Genomic DNA, 23,009 nt, shown 5'->3' with positions numbered 1-23,009 from the left:
CCTGCTATCACCGATGAGGTTCAGGGCATGTACATAGTGTTCCAGGATCTTGCTGACACTAAGGCCTCTACAGATCCAAGAATTTAAGCTCAAAGGCTGAGCTCTTCCCCAGTACACCAGCCTGCCTCCCTAGCCCTGACTTTTTGCCCCATTCCTGAACCTGATTCTCCTCAGCCCAGATCCTCTAGAAGTCAACTGTGAGAAGAGCCCAGATGCTAAGCCCCAAGCTTCTAAGTGTCAGTCAGATGCCCAGTTTCTGTTGAAGATTGATACCTTTTATATTCTGTCCTCTAGTCCTTGCCCTAAACAAGGATTTGTTTACCTTTCTTTTTAACCAGAGTAGTTTTTGAAAAAAATCATCTCAGGTTTCCTGCCACTAGTCAGATTATCACTGAATAAGGTTAAACATTTTAGAGAAAAGTGAAAGTGAAGTCGCTCAGTTGTGCCTGACTCTTTGCGACCCCATGAACTGTAGCCCACCAGGTTTCTCCATCCATGGGATTTTCCAGGCAAGAGTACTGGAGTGGGTTGCCATGTCCTTCTCCATAAAAGCAGCCTTTTAAATTAATATGCTAGGTGTTTCTAAATATCTCACTTGAAATGTTTTGCCTCTTACCTCTCCCATGGAAAACTTCAACAAGCTTTTTCCCTAGGACACCAATAATCGAATGCTTATGTTTGTTCAGTATTCTTAAAGCCTCTCTCAGAGCAGGAAAAAAGCAGACCTTGGGAGCTAAATTGCCTCTAGAAAGGTCTTGATATCTGAGCAGGAAACCTAAGATGTGTGTAACAGTGGAGTGTTAGTCTGTACATAGGCATGCCAATTTAACTTATTAAACTTTATTGCAATAACAAAGTAACTGTTCTTAATAATAAAAGCAGAGTGTGTATAGGCAAGAAGATGGTCTTTTCTCAGGTCAAGCCCCCTTTCTTAATGTTTCAGACCTGGGTTGGCTAGCGTAGCCTTCTAGAATGTAACATTTATCCACCAGGTGTCATTATTTACTAGTTCTGGTTAAGTCACTGGGCTGCCTCACTGGTACACTTGATGGCTGGGATCAAGGCTAGAGACAATACAAGATGAATCAAAATAGATTTAGGAAAGGACTTCAGTGTAGCTCGGGGGACTTTCAAAGACCAGTGACAGCTTTCTGATTAGATTTTAAAACCTACCGCTTCTCCTGGAAGGAGTCAGAACTAGGGCTCTCAGAATTACCCCAGCTTCCTGCTGCACTGTGCTGGACAGAGGTTTGTACCCTCACGCCTGAGCAGTCTTCCTTCCATTAAAACATGGCCATTCTGTGCCCAACTCCCCCCGAAAACCGCTCCCCCCCGCCACCACCACCACATACACACACCCTTCCAGTCTGACTCCTGGTTCAAGGACAGAAAAGCACAGTAGAGAGAGAAGTAAGTCATGTTCCTTCCTATATTGAAGGTCCCTAAAGACCCAGACTTCGGGATACAAATAACCAGAGATCATGGGGCTGGGAGAACAGGACATAAGCATGCCTGGTAGTGCCTGGAGAAAGTCTACCGGGAGGACTGAAGTAAGAAGAGGAGCCTCGAACCCTGAGCCCTTGTCTCCCCCACGCTTTCTTCAGGCCGCCACCACCCGGCAGGAGGCTGAGGTGGGCGTGGTCCGGCAGGCCCCGGCCGGCGCTCAGAGCCACCCGTTGCTGGCGAAGTCCAGGCGCAGCGCCTCCTCCTGGGCAGGGCTCAGCTCCTGCAAGGGGGAGCGGCAGGGGCCTCCGTAGTAGCCAAACCAGTCCATGGTTTTCTTCAGCCCTGGGATCCCGAAGCGCCGGGTCACCTAAGGAGCAGCACCTGTTAGAAGAGACTGGGGAGTCCCCTTCACACACACACACACACACACACACACACACACACACACACACACACACACACACACACACTTATAGAACCCAGGCATTTCACTTTCAGAAGGTTAGGGTTCCCACCCTCCTTCCCTAGTAAAGTAACCCTGCCGAATCTATGACACCCAGGGTAGACTGGGAATCCAGAAGGCAGGTGGGTGGGAGAGAACACAGGCCAAAATCTAGAATGAAGGAAGGTGCTTCCTTTGGTTTTAGAGAAATCCACCCCACTGGGGAGGAGACCAGCATTCAGTCCTCAAGCTGAGAAGGGAGAAGGCAGCTGTGCTGTGAGTCTGGGGGCTAGAGCATCTCCGGTCTACAGCCCAATTCCCGGGTACCTGACCTGGGCACACGGGTTGCGGGAAATCAGCATGGTCCAGACCTCTCCTGTTCCCACAGCAGGGTCCTCCCATCCACCCATAACTCTTCCCTGATCCCCAATTCCAAATGCTTTCACAGGGAAAACAATACATCTGTTGTCCAAAGAATAACCTTGTATCATTAACTTATCTCTGAGCAAGTTCACTCGCCTAAAAAAGGAGGGGTCTGCACAACATGATCTCTAAACTTTTCCATTGTAATGGAAGACCTAATTTAAAATCAGGCATCTTGTTTCTTTGCTTCTAGCATAGCAACTGGCTGTTTCAGGCTGATCAGAAGTGTTAGATTGGTCTTTGATTACTTAAAAAGAAGTAATTATTACTTAATGAGATTTCACTTTGAGGGAAGTAAAACCTGAGAAATACAGGCATCCTGAAGGGTAAAAATAGAAAAAAGGTTGTTTGGGGTAAAAATAATTGGGAACCACTGATGAATGACTGACATTTAGTAACTCTTCACCACTAGAGGCCAGTAGACTTTAGCAAGCTTCCTCCCAGGCCTGCTTCCAGCCATGATATTCTAATAACCTGGGCATGTGTGTGAGTGTGTGTGCTCAGTCGCTCAGTCCTGTCTGACTCTTTTGGATCCTATGGACTGTAGCCCACCAGGCTCCTCTGTCCATGGGGTTCTCCAGGCAAGAATACTGAGTGGATTGCCATTTCCTCCTCCAGGGGATCTTCCTGACCCAAGGATCAAACCTGCACCTCTTGCATCTCTGGCATTGGCTAGAGGATTTTTTACCACTGAGCCACTTCGGAAGGCCCAATAACTTGGGCATTTCACCCAAAACCTGAGCAGGGTGGGAAAGACGATGGAAACAAGAAGTACCTAGAAGAAAGCCTTCTTCCACAGTTGGTGTCTGAAGATCTCTGATTTGTCCCTCTTTAGACCCTGAGAAAGGGTGGAATGGTTTGGAGGTAAAAACTACGGAAAGTCCTAAATATAGCCAGGGCAAGAGGTTGGCTGGGTGGGAGGGCAGAGGAAGCACATTGTGTTCAAGCAGGGCAGGGCAATAAGGTGACATCAAGCTGCTCTTGGGGTGGCTGAGCCTACAGCCCAGGCAGCAGAAAGGTGTTCCAGGCATTCCTGAGTGTGTGCCCAGAGCTGGCACAGGATGGGGCACAAACTGAAGGGTAAGACAAGATGGCACGCCAAGGCAGTAAGCATCCTCTCTTCCCAAGGGGCAGCCCGAGCTGCTTCATCTGTAATATTAGGAGATAAAGAAAGCTACCCCATGTCACAAGAACTGGATGAGAAAAATACCACTATTATAAGCAACAAGGTTCTACTCTGTAGCACAGGGAATTATATTTAATATCTTGTGATTAAACCATAATAGAAAAGAATATGAAAAAGAATATATATGTGTGTATAACTGAGTCACTTTGCTGTATAGCAATAATTAACAATGTAATTCAACCATGCTTGGATAAAAAATAAATTTAAAAGATTCTACTATTAGCCCAGACCCCAAGGGGCCTGGAAGCTCCTCCTCTTCCTGTCTGGTGGTGTGCAGGCTCTGGGACTTTCTCTCTCACAGGGAGGGGAGTGGGAGAGCAGAGGTCCTGCCCCAGTGGAATGTTGGTATGTATAGTACAGCCTGGGGCCGGATGGGGCTCAGCCTAAAGGACTTTATTCCTGCAGTTATTACGACCTATCTATAGGGCGTCCTATGCCAGGGGAGTTTCACAGCCAGGAAAACTCAAGCTTACCTGCTCAGCTGTCCTTTCTCTACATCTGAATTAATCTGTCCCTTTGAGGTAAAGATGTAAACCGTGAGAGACATCTCGAGCCCGCCCACCACTCTACCTGCCTCACAGGCAAAACTTGACGGAGCACCAAAATACTCAGTCATGAGACGAATATTTAATGCAATATTTTTTAAAACGTAAAAATCAATGCAAAAAAAAGCCCACGATGAGCAAAGAGTCAAAGTTTTAAATAAAGGCAAGATTAACAGAACCGTGCCCAGAATCTTGTAGCCTGAGGCCATTAATTACATGTGCTCCCTATACATGTTTTGCATATTTTTAATGATAACTTTTTTTCCTAGAAGTAGATTTAGGCCTTCTATGGGGTCGCACAGAGTCGGACACGACTGAAGCGACGTAGCAGCAGCAGCAGTAGCAGCAGATTTAGGGAAAAAAGTTGGTTTGATGTGTTTGCTTCCATTCAAGCCAGGGAAGTAAAATTCTAATAAGTTATGTTTTGGGTATTAAATGGAAAAAGTGTTGCAAATGTTAATGTACCTACTTTAAAATTTTTCAGTGTTTTTTCCCAACTACTCTAATATCCTGGGAGGGAAAAATCACCGTTTAGAAAACTACCTGAAGAACTTCCCTGCTGATCCAGTGACTAGGACGCTGGTCTCCCAATACAGGGAGCCTGGATTCAAGCCCTGGTCAGGGACTGGATCCCACACGCCACAACTAAGAGTTTGCATGCTGCAGCTAAGATTTGGTACAGCCAAATAAATAAAGAAAACTGCTTAGAGCATTCACTTCCAGGAAGATGGAATAGGTGTACTTTTCTTTATTCCCCTCAAAAAGCAGAACTAAAAAAAAAAAATGCAAAGCCCAGGACATGATATAAAAACCAACATAAAAGTCTGAAAGGCAGAGAGAAGGAAGACTGACTAGCAACCTCGGGACCCAAGAAACAGCACAGTGCCAAGCTCCTCGGTCTAGACTTGGAGCCAAAGGAGCAGTGACCCTGAAATGCCAGTAAGCAGAGACAAGAAAAGCCCCACAAAAGGCTGTTCCCTCTGGTCGAAGACAAGGAAGGGGCAGCTGAGCAAGATGGAGAACTTGTGAACAATAGTCACTCTACTCCAGCCAGATCCCGCAGGAGAGTCAGAACCTTGACCACTGCCCACCCTTAAGGAGGCCACCCTGTCAAACACACTCGAGATGTCAGAGGAGGCCACATGGGAGCAGTAAGGAAGCACTTCTACCCCTTCCAGCCAGTGAGGTATCAGCAGAGCCTAGTATGGAATTATTATTATTTTTAAACTCCCAAAATAGAAACCTCCAGGCCCAGATGGTTTCATTGAAGAATTCTAAAAAATGTTCAAAGATATAATATCAATTTTCATAATCTCTTCCAGAAAACAGAAGAGAAGGGAACATTTACCAATCAATGAATGAAGCTATATTTATCCCGATACCAAAATCAAAGACAGTCAGAAGAAAAGAAGCAAAGAAAGAAAGACGGTATACCAATATCTCTCATGAATATAGACAGGGAAATCCCTTGATAAAATATTAGCAAATGGAATTCAGCAATATATAAAAAGATTTATACATCGTGCACCAGTGGAGTTTATTCCACTCGGATACAAGTCTGGTTCAGTATTTAAAAATTATTAATGTAACTCACCATATTAACAGGCTAAAGAGGAAATAAAACACATGATCATATGAATCAATAAAGAAAAACATTTGACAAAAGTTCAACATCCATTTATGATTTTTAAAAACTTTCTGAAAGCTAGAATAGAGGGAGAACTTCCTCAACTTGAAAAAGAGCATCTACAGAAACCTACCTCCCATTGTGCTTAACAGTGAAAGACTGAACACTTTTCCTTAAGATCAGAAACAAGTCAAGATGTCTACTCTCACTACTCTTGTTCATCTTAGTGCAGGAAATTCTAGCCAGTGCACTAAGGCAAGAAAGGAAATAAAAGGCATGCAGATCAGAAAGGAAGAGATTAAAACATGCCCTATTTATAGGTGATATGATTGTCTATGTAGAAAATCCCAAGGAATATAGAAAAAAATCTCTTAGAACGCATAAGTGAGTTTAGCAAAGTCATATATAATATGAGATAAACAAGCAAAAATCAGTTGGTTCCTATACATACTAGATATAAACATTTTATAGTGAAATTAAAAATACAATATCATTTATAGTCACTCAAAAATATGAGCCACTTAGGTGTAAATCTCTCAAAACTTGTAGAGGACTTGTGTGCCAAAAGCTACAAAATGCTGACGAAATAAATCACAGAAGGTTTACGTAAATGGAGACATAGCCTATTCAAGGATTTGAAGACAACAAAGCAAAAATGTCAGTTGTTCCCAAATTGGTGTACAAATTTAAGACAATTTCTACTGAAATCCTAGCAAAAGTATTCATAGATATAGATAGTATTTTTCTAAAATGTATATGGCAAGACAAAAGATTTAGATTAGTTAAAACAGTTTTGGGGAAGAAAAGAACAAAGTAGGAAGAGTCAGTCTAGCTGATTTCAGGATTTATTATACACCTACAACAATCAAGTCTGTGTGGTACTGCAGAGGGATAGATCAATGAGAGAATAGAGAATCCAGAAATAGACACACACAAATACACCCAGCTGATTTTTGACAAAGGTGCAAAAGTAATTCAATAAAGGAAAGATCATCTTTTCAACAGATGGTGCTGGAGCAAGTGGATATCTACAGGCCAAAAAAGAGAAAAAAAATGAACCTTGATCTAAGTCTCATACGTTTTACAAAAATTAACTCAAAATGGGTCACAGGCTTGTAAAACATAAAACTTTTAGGAAAAAGAAAAGAAAAACTTCACAATCTTGTGCTAAGCAGAGAGCTCTTAGACTTGCACCAAAAGCATAAATATAAAAGTAAATATTGATAATTAGACTTCGTTAAAATTAAAAAACTTTTGCTCTGCAAAACATCTGTTAAGAGGATGAGAAGATAAACTACAGACTGGGAGAAGTATTTGCAGATGACATTTTTGACAAAGGATTAGTATCTAGAAGGTATAAAGAACTTCTAAAACTCAACAGTGGAAAAAAAAAATCCAATTGGAAACTGGGTAAGAGACAAAAATAGACATTTCATATAAATGTCAAATAAATACATTATAAAAGGTTCAATAGCATTAGCCATCAGAAAAATGTAAATTAAAGCCACAATGAGATGTCACAACATGCCTATCAGAATGAAAAAAAAGTCACAACACCAAATGCTGTTGAGGATACAGAGAAACTGGGTCACTCATACATTTACACTGATGTAAATACAAAATTGGAGAAGGAAATGACAACCCACTCCAATATTCTTTCCTGTGAAATCCCACAGACATAGGAGCCTAGCATGTTGCAGTCCATAGGGTCACAAAAGAGTTGGACACAACTTAGCAACTAACAACAGCAAAAATACAAAATGGTACACTTACTCTGGAAAAAAGTTGGTCAGTTTCTTAAAATGATAAGCATGCAAAAATTATACAACCCACTAGTTGTGTATTTATCCCAGAAAAAATGAAAACTTATAGTCATACTAAAATCTGTTCATGAATGTTCACAGCAGCTTTTAATAGCCCCAAACTGGGAACAACCAGCTATCCTTCAACAGATAAATGGTTAAACAAAGCTGCTTCTGGCCACATTCAATAATAAAAAAGAACTGCTACTTGTGTTTGAATGAATCTCCAGGAAATTATGCTGAGTGAAAAAAAAGCAAATTTCGAAAGGTTCTAGATGATCTTATTCCATTTACATAACTGTCTTGAACTGATAAAATTATAGAAATGAAACGTATTTGTGGCTGCCAGGGGTTAAGGAGGGGGTGGGGGCAGGAGGTGAGTAGGTATGACTACAAAAGACTAGCATAAGAGATCCTTATGGTAATGGAAATATTCTATATCTCGACTATATGTTAGTCAAAATCCTGGTTTTGATATTGTGCTATAGTTTTGTAAGATGTTACCATTGGGATACACAGGGTGATGGGTAGATGGAATCTCCCTGTATTGTTTCTTATCATTTCATGTGAATCCACAGTGATACTAGAGTAAGAAGTTTAATTTAAAGTATAAATGAAAACATGTCTCCAGGGACACATGTGTTTCTTTTTGCCTGAGACTCCAGTGTGGCTCAGCACAGCACTGCCTGCACTTGACCGGCATTCCACCTTGCCTCTTCTCCTTGATTTGCCCAACACAGACTCGGGGTACACGGTGTGACTGCAGAATGGATTATTTGAGGACAAGACTCTCCTGGGAAAGCTGGGCTCTGAATACCTCCAGGCTTCCCACGCCTTTATTAACCTGTCGTTCCATTTTTCAGGATCTGGCCCCTTATAAAGCTGACATAAAGGCCCATGTTTCCCTCTCTCTAGGCAGTGTATCTCTAAGTACGGTTCCAGGATTCCCTATGTCACAATCACCCAGGACGTTTGTCTCAGTGATTATTCCTGGGCCTAAAGGAGCAGAATTTTAACCAGCTCCCTGAATGAATTCTAATGCACACTTAAGTTTGAGAACCAACAGGGCTCGACTTTGTCTGAAGTCAAGATTTTCTGGGGAGGCACAGTTTCCCACACCGGGATGTTCTCTAAAAGGCCTTTCTGAAAGAGGAGAGACCAAGGAGGGACCCCTGTGCCAGCACTGGCTCCTGTTCCAACAAGGACACAGACCACCCCCACGCTGGGCCCACGGGCTGGGAGCTCACCGCAGTGTTTGGCTCGATGAGGCGGTGCTGCAGTTTCTGGGCATCTTCCCATTGCCCTGTGAGGCAGAGTCTCTCCAGCTGGCACACCTGAGACCCCAGGACATTGGCCAGGGCACACACGCCTCCCACAGCTCCTGCCACAGGGTAAAAGGCAGAATATCAGCTAGAGGCTCCTCTCGAAGAGAATTCGAAATCCTGGTCCCCAGCACCTCTTTGTTCTCGGGAGTTAGGCTGTGGATTTTTAGGCCACCGGTGAGCCACATCTGAGACACAGTCTGTGAGTTTACGGAGTACAGATTTCCAGAGAGACCCTTGCCAGCATATTCAAAATAGAATCCCACAGGCTGAGGGGCAAGGAACAGAACCTGAAGGCTGACTCAAGGATGGTTCCATTCCCTCATCCCCCTCTCCCCCACGGTAAAGTCCCACCTGCCAGTTGGCACCTCCACACTCCTGCAATTGCCCCCTGACTCATCAGCCCTGGAAGGAGATGGCATGAATGGCAAGCCTCTGCTCTATGGAAACTGTATTCCCCCCAGTGAATTCAGCCTGGGACAGTCATGGGGGAGGAGAATGAGCACTAGACTTAGTCAGGAGACCCAGCGTTTCCTCCCATTGGCTGTGTGAACTTCGACAAGTCATCTAACACTTGCCGGTCCTCTTTGCTCTCATCTGGGCAATGGAAACGGGCTGGCTGTGATCTCGGAAGTTCTGCCAGCCTGTTTAGTGTGATTGCAAAGCTAGTTAGGAGTGACTCAAAGCAGAGTGGCCTCAAGACTGGAGACAGAGTGGGCATTTCTCATGAGTGAATGTAACTGCTGTTTATCAAAAACCTACTGTGTCAAGGGCTATGACAGACCCAGGGCCAATGCTCTCTAATCTTCACATTTCCCTGCTTTGCCGAGTAAGAACTCAGGCCCAGAGAGGTCGTTTACCTTGCCCGGTGGTACTCAGTGAATAAATGGCAAAGCTCAGATTCCAGCTTAGATCTCCAGCCTGCAGAGCCAGTGCTATTTCCACCTACCACTCAGGAAGGAAGCATAAATGTGTCTCCTGTAACTCTCCCCTTTAGAGACTGTGACAGGGCAGAGGGGAGTTATGCAGAACCTATATCACAAGCCAAAATCTGCAGAGACCAGAGAGAACGTGAAGCAGCATTGTCCCCTGCATCGCTGGAAAAGTAACTCAAATCTCAAATCACTGGGGCTTCAGCTGATGGGAGCAGGTGCTCCCCTCCCCTCCGGGGCCCAAATCCAGTCTGAACTCAGGGACCTTGACCCCAAGCAGACAAGAGCACTTGGTCTAAATGGTAACATTCCTAGGATCCTAGACTGCAACAGAGTCTGATCAGTCAGCTGAAGATCCCCAGGCCAACCCTGCAGGCCTAACAATTAACTCTGGCCTGGGCCCAGGGAGAGAGGAAAATGCACTCCCAGACTGGTGGGAAGCGCCCCAAGGCCTCTGCCCTTAGAGGATAATTTACAAGGTGAGATTAAAGGAGCTAAATTTGTCACCTAAGCAGGGAGCTTGGGACTTAGAACAAACTGCAGGCATCCCCACTACAGGCCAGGGGATTGTTCACGGCCACCCTCCTCCGCCTAACAAGGTCACTTAGAAGCATCCACTATTCAGATAAGTAAGTGGTGAGACATATCTCTGAGGTTTCCCAGCAGGCAGGCTGGCAAAAGCCCCCTGTCCACACAGTCCTGGCCTTCAGCATCTTTCCCAGCAGAACCCAGCTGCCTGTATCATGACCACTCGTCACAGTCTGAGAGGAGTGGGAGGCCTACCTATGGCATAGCTGGCCAGTAGGAAGCCAGCTGATCCAGCCAACACCTGGAAATCCTGACTCCTGGTCTTGTGAACAATCAGCCCAATCCTGGTCACCTGTAATAACGGCCAAGCTAGTGTGAGAGCTGGGCTCACAGGCTCTGCTGCCGGCCTGGCTGGGGGCTGGGGGCTGGGCAAGTGTGGGAGAATGAGAGTCGAGGGCTCAGAGAGATGCTCCCCTTGATTCAGATGAACCCCAGAGAGCCCAGAGGACAGAGGGAACCCACACCAGAGCCCAGGACTGAAGCAGGTCCTAGAGCTGCCCTGAAGTCGGTATCAAAGGAGAAGAGAAGGAGGAGTCCCCGGCTGAGGGCCACCGCCACTCACATCACCCCCGCTGTCCTTGATGCCCACAATATTGGGGTGCTGGGAAAGCGTGACCACCGCATCCACTGGCAGGTCCAGCCCCGTGTTGGCTGGGACGCTGTACAGCACCACAGGAACTGGAGACAGGTCAGCCACCTGAGGGGTGCAGAGAAGAGAGGGGAGGCCAGCTGCCCCAGGCCTGAGGCGGTCGGAGCCTGGGTCTGTGCAGGACTGCCTGGACCGGCCCACCTCCTGGATGAGAAGTCACAGAGCTGGGCACCCTGATTGCAAGCGCTGATCCTGGGTGATACTTATGAGTGCTTTCTGTGTGCCAGGCACAGCTCCAAGTCCTTTTCGTTTTGATTGATCCAATCTTCCCTGGAGGAAGATTCATTATTCCTCCCATTTGAGGGGGCGGGAAGAGCGACACAGCAGGGTTAGGTCAGTTGCCCACAGTCACACAGCTGGTACCTGGTGGTGTCCCTCCCCTCCCCCAAGCTGCCATTCATGGGAAGTCAGCTCACCACTCTGCTCCTAGCTTCTCTCCTCCCCTCCCTGGGCAGAATCTCTGCTCTACCCAGCTTCCTCTGGGCCCAGGCCTCAAACCCACACCCCTACCTTAACCCACCTTGGTGTAGTGGTGAATGAGGGCGGCGCTGCTCATGCGGCCACGATAGTAGCAAGGGGTCACCACCATGGCGGCGTCAGCCCCGACCTGGGCCATGCTCACCGTCATCTCCACCGTGGCCTGCGTAGCTACAGGAGGAAGAAAGAAGTCTTCCCTACAGGCCATGGTGGGCGAGGGCAGGAGGGAGTGGACCAGACTAGGACCGAGGCAAGCAAGGGATGCAGAAGAGACAGAGCAAGATCTAGACTGAACCCAGCTCCAGGCCAGGGAGCCAGCCCCCACACCCAGCCACCGCCAGGCCCGGGCATTCAGGCCTCACACTCGCAGCCGGAGCCGGCCAGCAGGAGCTTGTCCTTGGGCAGGGCCTGGCGTGCGCGGCTCACCACCTCCAGGCGCTCACTGCTGGTCAGGAAGGGGAACTCGCCATTGGAGCCCTGGACAACGAAGCCTGCAAGAGAAGCAACACCTTACCATCTGCTTGTGAAAAACTGGCCGTTGGTCTTAACTCACCCAGGTTCCTATCTCCCCATCACCACTGTTTTTCGTAATTTCCTTCCCATCTTTGTCCTGAGACAGGCAGAGTGTTGTACCCTGTTGCAGTGACAGTGTTCACACCATTTTTTTGTTTTAATGAGATATTTCAGCATACCAAAAAGAATAGATAATAATATAATCCACATCAGTGTACCCAGTACCCTCGACAACCTCCCCCCATCTCTTCCTCATCTCTGGCCTGTCTCAAGTGTTCATGGTTCCCATTTGTGTCTCTTTACCCTTGAAACACAAATCTGGAGCCATAAACAATATATAATAAGTTTCTTGCCTATTAAGACTATAGAAATGGAATCACATAATCTTCTGCTCTTTGCCATTTTTGCTCACCATTAAGTTTTGAGCTTTGTCCACAGCAGTACAGAGAGCCCTGATTCATTCGTTTTCATTGCTATATAATACTCTCTTGTGAAGTTAGACCACAACTTACTTTTCATTCTCCTTTTGACATTTAGACTATTTCCTATTTTTCTATTATAAACAATGCTGAAACCAACAGTTTAAGAGTTTCTCTCAGTTTAGAGACTCAGGTGTGTAATGGCTGAGTCACAAGTAAATGCACTCTCACGTGCCAGACTTCTAGTCAGCCAGTCCATTTGCAGCAGCACACGGAAAAAACTGTGAGTGCTCGTTCACATCCATCCTGAGTACTGTCAGAGCAAATTCTTGCCAATTTTCTGGATGAAAAGTGGCATCTCATTATTTTATTTTGCATTTCCTGTTTTATCCAATTTGTGAGGTTTCTAACATTAGAGGTGTCAATCATTTCATATCCACAAGAGACCAGTAGAACTGATGCTCTTTAACTCAATCTAAAGGGAATGCAAAGCCATTTTCCTCTCAGCTTTTTTCATTCAACTTTCTCTTTCCTCTTCTTTCTCCTCTCCATCCCATCCCAAATTTTTTCCCTTAAATGTAGCATACAATACACGAAGATTGTTAATAAATAGAAGACTATTGGGGAGAAAGGAAAGAAAATGGGGGCTATATTAATATACAAAATCACTGCCATACAGTTCTGACAGATATCTGATTTGGAGGTTCCTGACAGTCAAAGCTAAAAGGGAAATGTAGTCAGCTGACAGATATGTAGAAATCAAGATAAAGCAAAGCAGCTGCCCTGGAGAAACACAGATTTTCCTGGCACTGGGACCGAGAAAGATTGTTCCTGTGAGTCATCCTTAAGGGGACACAGTGCTGGTGGGGAGTCAGCTTTACACCACAAGGCTTTCTCTGTGCTGTTCACTATCCCATCAAGTCCACTGAGCGGGCTGCCAGGAGAACTTCCTGGATACTTAGCATTTCTCCCCCAGTTTCGTGTTTTGGTAACATTGCAGAGAACATCTGGAGGCAAATAGCTTTCTGCTTCTGTCAGATGATCGCCTCAGCATCAGTTCCTCCATGTCAGGCTAGGAGCCCATGGTAGAAGTCTCAGTGATTTCTGTGGATCATCCCACTCACAAGAGTTACCAACCCCAGAGAGGGCTCCAGTCCAGCCGTGACAGGACCAGTAACCTCTGGCTAAGGATTTAGAGGTCAAGCTTCTGCTCCTGCCTCCCCAAGCCCTCTTGAAGGGGGCTTCTTGATTCAGACATGTCCAGACATGTCCAGACATGTTCAGAGTGACCATGGGGTCACTCACTCCCAAGTCCCCTTTCATTCTGGTGGCCAAGTCCAGAAACCTCCATGTCCCACAGGTGGACTTGGCCTAAACAGCAGGACAGCTGGGTCTTGAGCTTGGCCAGGGGTGGGCGAAGCAGGCCCTGTGCTCCAGACTCCTAGTGGCCTCTCCTCGTTTTACTTAAGGGAGCATCCAACCCAGACCTGACTCTCAAGAAGGCAGGGAGTCCAGGCTGGGGAAGAGGAAGTGTGGTAGACCCAGGCAAGTGCTGGCCTCAGGCCCCTCTGGCTGTTGGGCAAGTTCCATCCCTCTCTGAGACTCCAGACAATAAGGGCACTAATCCTACCTTATAGAGCTGTCTTAAAGGCTCAAATGAGAAAATGTATGAGAAAAAACCTCTCTGAAGTCTGTGAAGTGATACTGCAAAGAACCCCCTCCTTTTCCTTGACCAGATGTCCAGGTTCAGGCCCAATGTGCCGCTGGGTGTGGAGGCGGGGCTAAAGCAGAGGAAAGGCCAGAACTCTGGATGGGTGGCGAATGAGGAAAGTGAGCTCTTGGGGAAGCAGGGAGCAGCAGAGTTGGCAGCCAGAGCCCAAGTTTAACTCCCAGTGTGGCCCCTCGCCAGCTCGGAACTCTTGAGCAAATAGCTTAATCAAACTTCAGCTTCCTCAACTGAAAAATGGGGGTAATTTTAGTGCCCTTTTAAAGTTATGTGAAGTTTAAGTGAGATCCTATTTACAAATGCCTACAATAGACAGAACCCAGCACTCAAGTAGCTATAGTCATTATGGAGTCAGAGGAAGTGCTCAAGCCTTAAAACTGGAAAAAGGCAACTTTCAGTCTGAGGAGGGGGACGGTGGTTGGTATGGGGGGGAGGCTGCATTCAGGGACCTCTCAGCCCCTCCAGCTCTAGAGGAAAGAGGCTCATGTCAGAAGCCTCTCTCCCTTGCCGCATGGTTACTCTGGGTGCTCTAGGAGCCAGTGTGGCCTGATGAGGGGAGTTGGGTGGAGGCTGAAGACACACAAGCAACAGGGTGACTTACTGTGGCCAAGAGGAAGCACAATCTCTTGTATGTAAGGAGCTTCCCCAGTCAGTATTACACACCTTGGCCCATCATCATTGCCACCTCCTCCGAGAAGTCTTCCTGGAATCCAGTCTTCCCTGAGCGTGTTTCCTCTGAACTTCTCTTGCCTGTTGTAGTCCTTCTCTGCTGTCTATTCAAAAATGCACGGAGATCCTCAGAATCCTTCAACCTCCCTTACCCCCACCTGTTGGGACTAGGAAAAATTTCTCCAACTGGCCTCTGCTGTGAAATGAGGAAATTGAACAGATATTTTCCTAAGTCCTCCTTGGCTTGAGGCTTTGGAGTCACTTTTCAGGCTTTTCCTCCTCCCCTTTGCTGATCTCCAAACACTCCCTTCCAGCCAAACTGAGTGTCAGAGCCCCCAGACACACAACCATCTTCCTGCGGTACGCCTTTGCTCCTGCTCTTCCCTCTGCCCAGAACACCTCCTTAGTTGCAGCCCCCCACATGCTGCAAGGACCTTGAAGCCTTCCTCAAGCCCCCTCCCCACTGGACTCCACGGTGTTTTGTCCTTGCTCAGCACTAGTCTAGAAGAATCTAGGTCAAGGATGGCAGCTGCCTCACTTTGGCCTCCTCTGTGACACCTAGCACACTGCCTGTTGACCTATGCGTTAACAATTGGTAGTATAAAAGAAAAATCATCCCAAACCTGGTCTGGGGCAGAACTTTTTTGCATGATGTAATTCATAACCTCCCACTAGGAAGAAAGGAAAGTTCCTGATGAAATGCTGAAGCAATTTCCTAATGAGTTTTAATGGAATTAAGCCTTGATCTGGGAAACCAGCCACCCCCCACCCCCCAGCAGACTCTCAGGCAAGAGGCTAGTGACTGTTAACTTTTCTTTGTATCTAGTCTAACAATGATTTAACCATTCTCCTTTCTTATAAAAAATATCCTCACCAAGAGTTTATACTTGAATTGGCTCCTTAGAAGCTATTTTCCTTGAAGTACAACTGTAGTAAAACTTTGACATGAGCTCATAACTGACTTGTCCAATAATTTTTTGACTTTTAACTTGAACTACCTTCAGATTTACAGGAAAGCTGCAAAAATGGTACAGAGGATTTCTATACATCCCTCCGTCACCATACCTAACTAGAGAAGAGTGATCAAAACCAGAGAGTGAGCAGGAGTACAATACTAACTGTGGACCTTATTTGAAATTTTTGCCAGTTTGAAACATTTTAAAAGCTAAGATTCCAAAGTCATAATTAGCTAATCTGAAATTTTAGGTATTAAGTTTTTAATAAGGGATTTAAGGTCTTTCAGATAAATGCACATATTTTAACGATCATTTTCAGAAGCCAAAACTCACTGCTTTTGGTTTCTGTCTAATTAGCATCTTCCAACATTTTCCAGGAGGATTGGCTCCATTTTTTTCCTAATTAAGATTTTTATTATGAAGTACCTTTCCTTCTCCAATGAAGTACCTTACACACACACATATCAACGTTTATATAGTCACTGATTAGTAGTGTCAGAAATATTCAAATACTCCTAACTGTGCTCCATAAAGTCACAATTGACAACATTTAGAGTGTTTATGGATTTATCCATTCTTTGCAATGATTCTAGGCACCTCCTTCCTGGAGTTTGAGGCCCACAGTTTGGAAACCACTGGTAAATCCATAATAGATACAAATGGTAAGAAATGTCTATGTAAAGGAGACACTGGGGGTTAGACAGTGCCCTGTAGCTGACTTTTCTCAAGTTTCCTGGGAAAGACAGCTGTCTCCCTTTAACAGCTTAACAGGGAGGTCACCATTTGCCCCAAAAATGGCTTCTTGGGACCCAGAAAGAGGTAGGGAGAGTCCCAGGCTTGCAGGTCTCTTGCACAGAGCATGTCAGGACATGTGGGAAGAGGACAGGGACAATTATGAGAGACAACAGTTCAGGGGACAGTGGGCATCAGACCAGGGAGCAGCACAGAGCAGGGATTAGGGATACAGGCTTTGGAGTCAGGGCACGCTGGGCTCTGACCCCAGCAACATCCACCTACTGTCTATGTCACCTCTGGGAAGATTACACCTCTGAGCCTCACCTGCAAAGTGGAGATAACGTAATACCTTCCTCTTGGGTCTGTGCCGTACATGACACAGAGCGTGGCATGTACTAAAAACTTAAAAAAAAGGTGGTGGTTGGAGGGAGGGATTTCCCTGGTGGCCCAATGGCTAAGACTCCACACTCCTAATACAGGGGGCCCAGGTTTGATTCCTGATCAGAAACTAGAGCCCAGATGCCGCAGCTAAAGATCCCACATACTGCAACTAAAACCTGGCACAGCCTAAATAAATAAATAAAAAAAAATTTTTTTAAGGCAGGGGAGTGATTGTAGTATGAGGAGCAATGCTGCTACTTAGTAGTACTGCAGCAGTGGCAGCCCCAGCCCCAGCCACAGCAGCATAAACCAGGAGACAGAGTACATAGCCCAATACCGTGGCTCTGACGGTAGCTGGTGGGGAGGCACCAGCACGATCCCAGTGGGGGAGGGGAGAGAGCAGCACCAAGAGGACTGTAGACCTACATCCCACCCCTACTTACTTCCAACTGCACCGTACTTCCCCGCACCTCCCAGCTCCTGGCTGCTTCCTCCTCCTCTGGCGGCAGCAGGTTAGCGGGAGTTGAGCCCTGTGGAGACTTCCCATACCCAGAACCTAAGACCCCAGAAGCTAATTTAGGGATCCTTGAATCAGCCTACCAGAAGAGGACTTGGGAGGAGGAACACTCTCCCCAGAGGCTCGCCCAGACCCGGGGCTGGCCACAGAGCCTCCAGACTCAAGAGTAAGGGTATGCAAGGCTTTATTGGCTCAGCTCAGGCATTTGGCATCAGTGTGTTGCTCTCGGCTGCTCCTGGGATCTGCCTCTCCCATTTTCTCTCGGGCGTTCTTCAGGGGCCTGTGAGTCTGCCTCAGTTACCTCAATTCTCCCCAGCTCTCCCTCATCAGGGGCCATCAGGGGCAGACCCCACTCATGGAGCTGAAGGGGCCCGGGACCCCTTGTAGGGGACCTGAGGAAGAAGGCACTTGGGCAGCAGCATCTTACTCTGGGCCACATAGGTTGCCCCATCAGAGAAATGGGCCACACAGGATGCCTGTGTTTGTGTGCCAGCCCTGCGGGGGGAAGGGGCATCTCCATCTGTGGTTAGGTGGCTTTAAAGGGGTGGTAGCCCTGGGGGCTGCGGTTGGGCAGGCTGTGGGACTGGTGGTTTGGATAACCCTGGTGGCCATGGTGGCAGTGGCTGTGGTAGGTGTGAGTGTGGTTGGCGCCAGCTACGGTGGATTCCCGCTGGGTGAGGAAATTCCCCTTCAGCTTCATCTCCACCTCCTCGAGGGCCTTCAGCTCCTCCTGGTTGATGTCCTTGGTCTCCAGGTGGCCCGAGTTCTGGCAGGCTGTGGCCCGTTGCAACATGGAGTTAGCCAGCTGCTGCCCCTTGGCGTCAATCTCCTTGGTACAGGCTGCCACAGCGGCCCACGTGGCCTCCTCCGCGGACGAGGACTTCCCAGACTCCTTGTGGGTCTCTTTGGTCACGGAAGTCCCAGACATTCTCTGCTTGCTGGTGAAGGACTCCCGGTGAAGGGCCATGCCCTCGTCTCCTTGCCGCGTGGCGAAGGTCTCCACGCGAATCGTGGTGCTGGCCTCCCCGCTGCCACTGTCCGGCTGCGGAGCAGCGGCGGAGCTGCTGGGCCCGGCGGTGTTGAGGCAGGCAGTGTTGCTGGCGGCCAGCTTCTCCTCGGAAAGACGGCTAAAGTGCGATTTGATCCAACTCTCATCATTCAATTTTTCACTGTCTGTTGGCTCCTGCACCTCTTGTGAGGTCTCAGAATCTGTCTTCCTTTTCCTCTTCCTCTGCATCCACAACACGAGGCCTCCACCTCCCAGTAACAGGGCGGTCCCCAGCACCACCCTGCATGATGGTTGCTGGATGAGCTCCAAGAAGGGCTCCAGGACCCCACGCCAGGCGGGCAGAGCTAAGAGCACACTGGGAGTGGGGGAGCCCAGATGGTCTGGTTCATGCTTGAAAGGACAGGCTCTCTGAGGGTGTCTGGCAGGCAGGCCCCACACTGCACCCTCCCTAGGATGCCCCTCCCGCCTCAGCAATGAACCTCATTGTGAGGAAGGTGGTTGAGGGGCGGGGTGGGGAGAGACCACACAATCCTTTATGTCCAACCTGACAGGAACGGCCTGAGGCCTGGGACCTTTCTCCCACTCTGCCAGTTGTTCCTCAAGTCAGTAAAAGAGTAACTTCCCCAATTCTGAGTCCCTTCTGCCTCCTGCTTGGGATCTATTCTGCAAACCAGGCCATCTTATCCTTTAGTCTTTGGTTTCTTTTCGTCCTCATCTGGTGGTCCCCAAGGGACAGAGGCTGCTGGGTCAAGCTGGCTAGGGTTGAAGGGCCTTCTTGACTGGGCTGGCATCCATTCCTTGTTGCCTAAGCCTCGTGTCTCCCCCCGTGCGGGGCCTACCGCGCTATTGGCTCAGAGCATTCCATCTCCACTTGCAGCCACTAGCCCCATTACAGAGAGGGCCCAGAAGAAAAAGGGAGGGGCTCATTCTGAAGTAACATGAGGTCACAGTTGGGCTGAGAAGGCAGAAAACATAGAATAGGCGGCTTCACCCAGCCCCAGATCCCGGGGCTCTTTCAGGATGGGGGCTGCTACCTCTTGCCTTAGTGATGCCCCTGCAAACCCAGACTTTGCCCCTACTCCTGAGTCCCCTGTAAATACGCACAGCTCAGGTGATGAATGGGTGGGCTGGCTGGCCAGGTTCTTGTAGTTACAGACAACCGAGAGCCTGGCCCTCAATCCCAGATTATACCCAGGGCCTCTCAGGGTAGACAGGCCTGGGTCACTCCCAGGGACATAGACACATTTTTTTTAATGCCAAAATACAGTTATAAAAATTGTGATATTTTAAACAAAATAGTTTATCTAACAAACGAATGGCTTCAATATACACAAAAATATTAATATGACACATCAAGAATCCATGGACTTGTCTACATAATAAGGGAATAAGACAGAAGCTTCAAGTTTTATGGGAAACATCATCTCTCTGCTCCTGCTGGAGTAGTTCTGGGGTAATCCACTAACCTCATTTGGAAATAACAATTCAAAGTTCATTTTTGAGGTTGTTTGTGGGTGTGAGTTCAGGGACAAACGGCCCTTCTGCAAAAACCCCTCCCTTTTTTCTTTGGTTATAAGTTTTATTTAAATGAATATTCTTTATTCAAATAATTAATGCAAATTAACAATGCTAAATAAATAATAAAAAGTTTCAGGGAATGTCTTCCAGAAGAATCTCTTAACTGTTCACTGATTCCTCAAAGACAGGTTCCCATCTCTTTATTTTTTTTTATTCTATCTATATTTGCTCAGTCATGACCAACTCTTTGTGACCCCATGGACTGTATCCTGCCAGATTCCCCTGTCCATGGGATTCTCCAGGCAAAAATACTGGAGTGGGTTGCCATTTCCTTCTCCAGGGGATCTTCCCGACCCTGGGATCAAAGCCAGATCTCCAGCATTGCAGGCATTTCTTTACCATCTAAGCCACCCAGGCAGCCTATTGATCATCACCTTTTTGGAGAACCTTTAATTCATTGCAGGACGCCGTGGCAATGGGATGTGTGATGGTTCCCTCCTCTGCCCCTGAAACCTGGCTGCAAAAAGAGGCAAAGATCCAGCAAGAGAGACACAGATTTTCGAGCTAAAGTGGCTCATTGCCCCTTTCCCAGGCATTCTGACTGCATCCTGGGAGCTGTGACAGGGCCATTATAGCCCAATATTCTCTGTGCCAGGGCCTCAGGTTTGGGCTCCTTAGAAGAACTGCATTGAACGCTGTGGCCCAGTTCTCATTCTAAAATGAGGAAACCGGATTAGAGAGTTTCAGTGGTTTTTCCAAGGTCGTAACAGGCAGAAACATACTCCTACAAGTCTTCTAACCCTGGATGTTGGGTTCTTCCGCACAGCGCCCTGCTCCCACGTGTGTGGGGGTAAGAGAGAGCTGAGGTGAGAGCTGACGTCTGCGTAGGTTGTATGGGAAATGGACCAGTGGCTAGTCTGCCAGTCATGGCAGCCATGCTCCCAGGCACCCCAGTATCCCCTGCAGGAGTGAGTGGGGTAGGGGAGGGGAAGGAAGGGTGCAGAGAAGAGTCTGGGGTGCACACAGACCCCAGATCAAAGTCCACCCTCCCCACCCCTGCACTAGAGTGTCCTTGAACCTGGGAGGTGAGGCCCAGTCTTCTCTCAGAGATTCAAGGAGCTTCTTACTTTGTTTCAAGAGAATCAGGCCTCAGCTCAAACCTTCAGGCTCCAGTGAGCTGGGCCCCAGCAGAAATATCCTTTGTGTCACTGCTCAATGTGGGCATCCACAGGGCACTCACTGTGTCCTAGGGAAGGGTCACATCGCCTGAGCACAGAGATCTGAAAGGGGTCTCCGCTAGGCCACGGGTGCTGTCACAGTGCGTCTCTGCCCACAGTGGCGATCATACTGTTATTCTAATCAGCGCCATCGTTGGAGTCCATGCCTGCTAATGTATATCACCCTCCACAGTTTACAGCATGCTCTCACTTGCATCCTCTCAGATTCTTCTCCCAACCCTCCTATGATGTGGCCATTATTACTCCCACATGTCAGATGGGGCAACTGAGGTCTGGAGAGATTTATCTCACAGCTAAGTCAGTGGTTGAGCTGTGGTTTGAATCGAGAGTCCATGTTCTGAACTGCTCCACTGTATCACCCCGGTCAGAACCACTCCATTCCCAAGTTGGTGCTGTGTGTGCTAAGTCACTTTAGTTGTGTCCAGCTCTTTGTGACTCCATGGACTGTAGCCGGCCAGGCTCCTCTGTCCATGGGATTCTCCGGGCAAGAATACTGGAGTGGATTGCCAGGCCCTCCTCCAGGGGATCAAACCTGTGTCTCTTGTGTCTCCTGCATTGGCAGGCAGGTTCTTTACCACTAGCGCCACCTGGAAGCCCTGGGAAGTTGGGGCTGACCAGGGTCTATCTGTTGGAATCTGGTCTGGGGGGGAAATTCATGGGTCGGCAGTGGAGTAAGCCGAATGTGACCATGCAGCCTGACCTGAGTTCAAATCCCACCTCAGCCACACCTCAGCTGGAGTGACCTTGGGCAAGGGATCTCATCAGTGTGAGCTCCAGCTTCCTGGCTGTGAAATGGAGTGACTGACAGCACTGCCTTGGGGAACTGCCATGGGTGCCGGATAGGGTGGGCGGGGCGGGATGATGGGCAGGACTTGCCCCTTCTATCTTCGTTTATATGCCTGGGCTGCATTGCATGTTGAGTGTCACAAATGTGATCTGTCCCTGATCTCAGAGAGGGGAGGCCCCTGTGTAAAGGGGGAAACGAGTCAGAGGGTGAAGAATGGGAATTAATCTGGCCAAAGGAGGCTTTGCCCAGAAGAGGGTGCTGACAAGGCTTTGGGGGAGATGATCTTTATTCCAAGATCACAGGCCAGCAGTTAGCTTCCTGTCTGCCTCCTGACCCCAGACCAGTGCCCCCCTGCTCCTCTCCTGTAATGGAATGACCCCCAGGGTACCCGACTGTCCGTGAACAGCTCCACAGAGCCTGTGTACCCTCCTCTGGTCGCTGGCTGAGGAGACCAGGGTCATTCACACCCCTCCAACTCCCCCAGTGGACAGATCCCACTTACCTCGGAAGGGAAGGGTGCCCAGTTTATGCAGATTCTCCTCCAGTTTCCCATAGTCCACCTCGGCCGTGGCAGTGAAAGGGGTGGTCACAGGCGGGTAGATGCCTGAGAGGTCCATCCCCCTGCCCTCCCCTGAGGGCCAGCCCCTCAGGGTCCTGGACAAGACCCTGCTCAGCCCTAGCCTCACAGAGGACCAAACTCGGGGGACCAGCATCTCTGCAGGAGGCTCGAGATCAAGCTGGTCTCTGCCCTCGGGGGATGCTGGGTTTGGACTCTTTCCTACCCCTGTTAATGATCAACGTTCTGAGTTAAAAATTTGCTGCCCCCTGCCCTGACTTGTTGGCCCTCAGCAGGCCCAGGCTGGGTGTTTCCAGGGTCAGAGCCTAGGCCTGTGGTTCCAGGGAGGTCCTCCCTCCCCCTAGAGAGCCTCTGGAGAAATGCCACAAGCCTGTGTCCCTCTGGCCAGACAGAGGACTGGTTCCTGGGGTCTTGACACTAAAGGTTGCCTCCAGTGGGGCCTGGGCCCTCCTCCCACAGTTCCCAGCCCCAAAGCCAGGAGCCAGGCTGGCTTCCTGTCTTCTGCTTGGCAGTTGCAAGGTTGGC

At 48.2% G+C, this 23,009-nt stretch overlaps 2 protein-coding genes across 3 annotated transcripts; both read right to left on the bottom strand.

Annotated features, from left to right (window-relative positions):
- Positions 1-1,411: 1,411 nt before the first annotated feature.
- HOGA1 (4-hydroxy-2-oxoglutarate aldolase 1) lies at positions 1,412-23,007 on the bottom strand. 2 transcript variants are annotated; one of them, XM_019952795.2, is made up of 8 exons: positions 22,410-22,544; positions 14,761-14,870; positions 11,802-11,930; positions 11,483-11,610; positions 10,876-11,010; positions 10,509-10,605; positions 8,719-8,852; positions 1,412-1,813 (listed from the first exon to the last, which is right to left on the bottom strand). In XM_019952795.2, exons 2-8 carry the CDS (start codon positions 14,774-14,776, stop codon positions 1,664-1,666), a joined length of 789 nt encoding a protein of 262 aa, XP_019808354.1. In that variant the 5' UTR covers positions 14,777-14,870; positions 22,410-22,544; the 3' UTR covers positions 1,412-1,663. The 2 variants fall into 2 exon arrangements, with proteins under 2 accessions (XP_019808354.1, XP_019808353.2); XM_019952794.2 differs by lacking the exon at positions 14,761-14,870 and having other exon boundaries at positions 22,410-23,007.
- Positions 14,878-21,923, bottom strand: C26H10orf62 (chromosome 26 C10orf62 homolog). Its single transcript, XM_019952796.2, has one exon. The coding sequence runs from the start codon at positions 18,590-18,592 to the stop codon at positions 17,882-17,884; it is 711 nt and encodes a 236-aa protein (XP_019808355.2). The 5' UTR covers positions 18,593-21,923; the 3' UTR covers positions 14,878-17,881.
- Positions 23,008-23,009: the final 2 nt, after the last annotated feature.

The sequence above is a fragment of the Bos indicus genome, chromosome 26, assembly GCF_029378745.1.
Source record: "Bos indicus isolate NIAB-ARS_2022 breed Sahiwal x Tharparkar chromosome 26, NIAB-ARS_B.indTharparkar_mat_pri_1.0, whole genome shotgun sequence".
Classification (NCBI taxonomy): Eukaryota; Metazoa; Chordata; class Mammalia; order Artiodactyla; family Bovidae; genus Bos; species Bos indicus.
The sequence above is the reverse complement of the archived record's forward strand: the minus strand, read 5'-3'. Positions and strand labels throughout refer to the sequence as shown.

Coding starts and splice junctions, on each gene's coding strand:
- C26H10orf62 (XM_019952796.2), bottom strand. CDS start 18,592: ATGCAGAGGAAGAGGAAAAGGAAGACAGATTCTGAGACCTCACAAGAG.
- HOGA1 (XM_019952794.2), bottom strand. CDS start 22,620: ATGCTGGTCCCCCGAGTTTGGTCCTCTGTGAGGCTAGGGCTGAGCAGG. Junction 10,606..10,875: donor TCAAGGACAGCGGGGGTGAT/GTGAGTGGCGGT, acceptor CCGTTATTACAG/GTGACCAGGATTGGGCTGAT. Junction 8,853..10,508: donor ACTGGCCAGCTATGCCATAG/GTAGGCCTCCCA, acceptor ACCCTGTGGCAG/GAGCTGTGGGAGGCGTGTGT.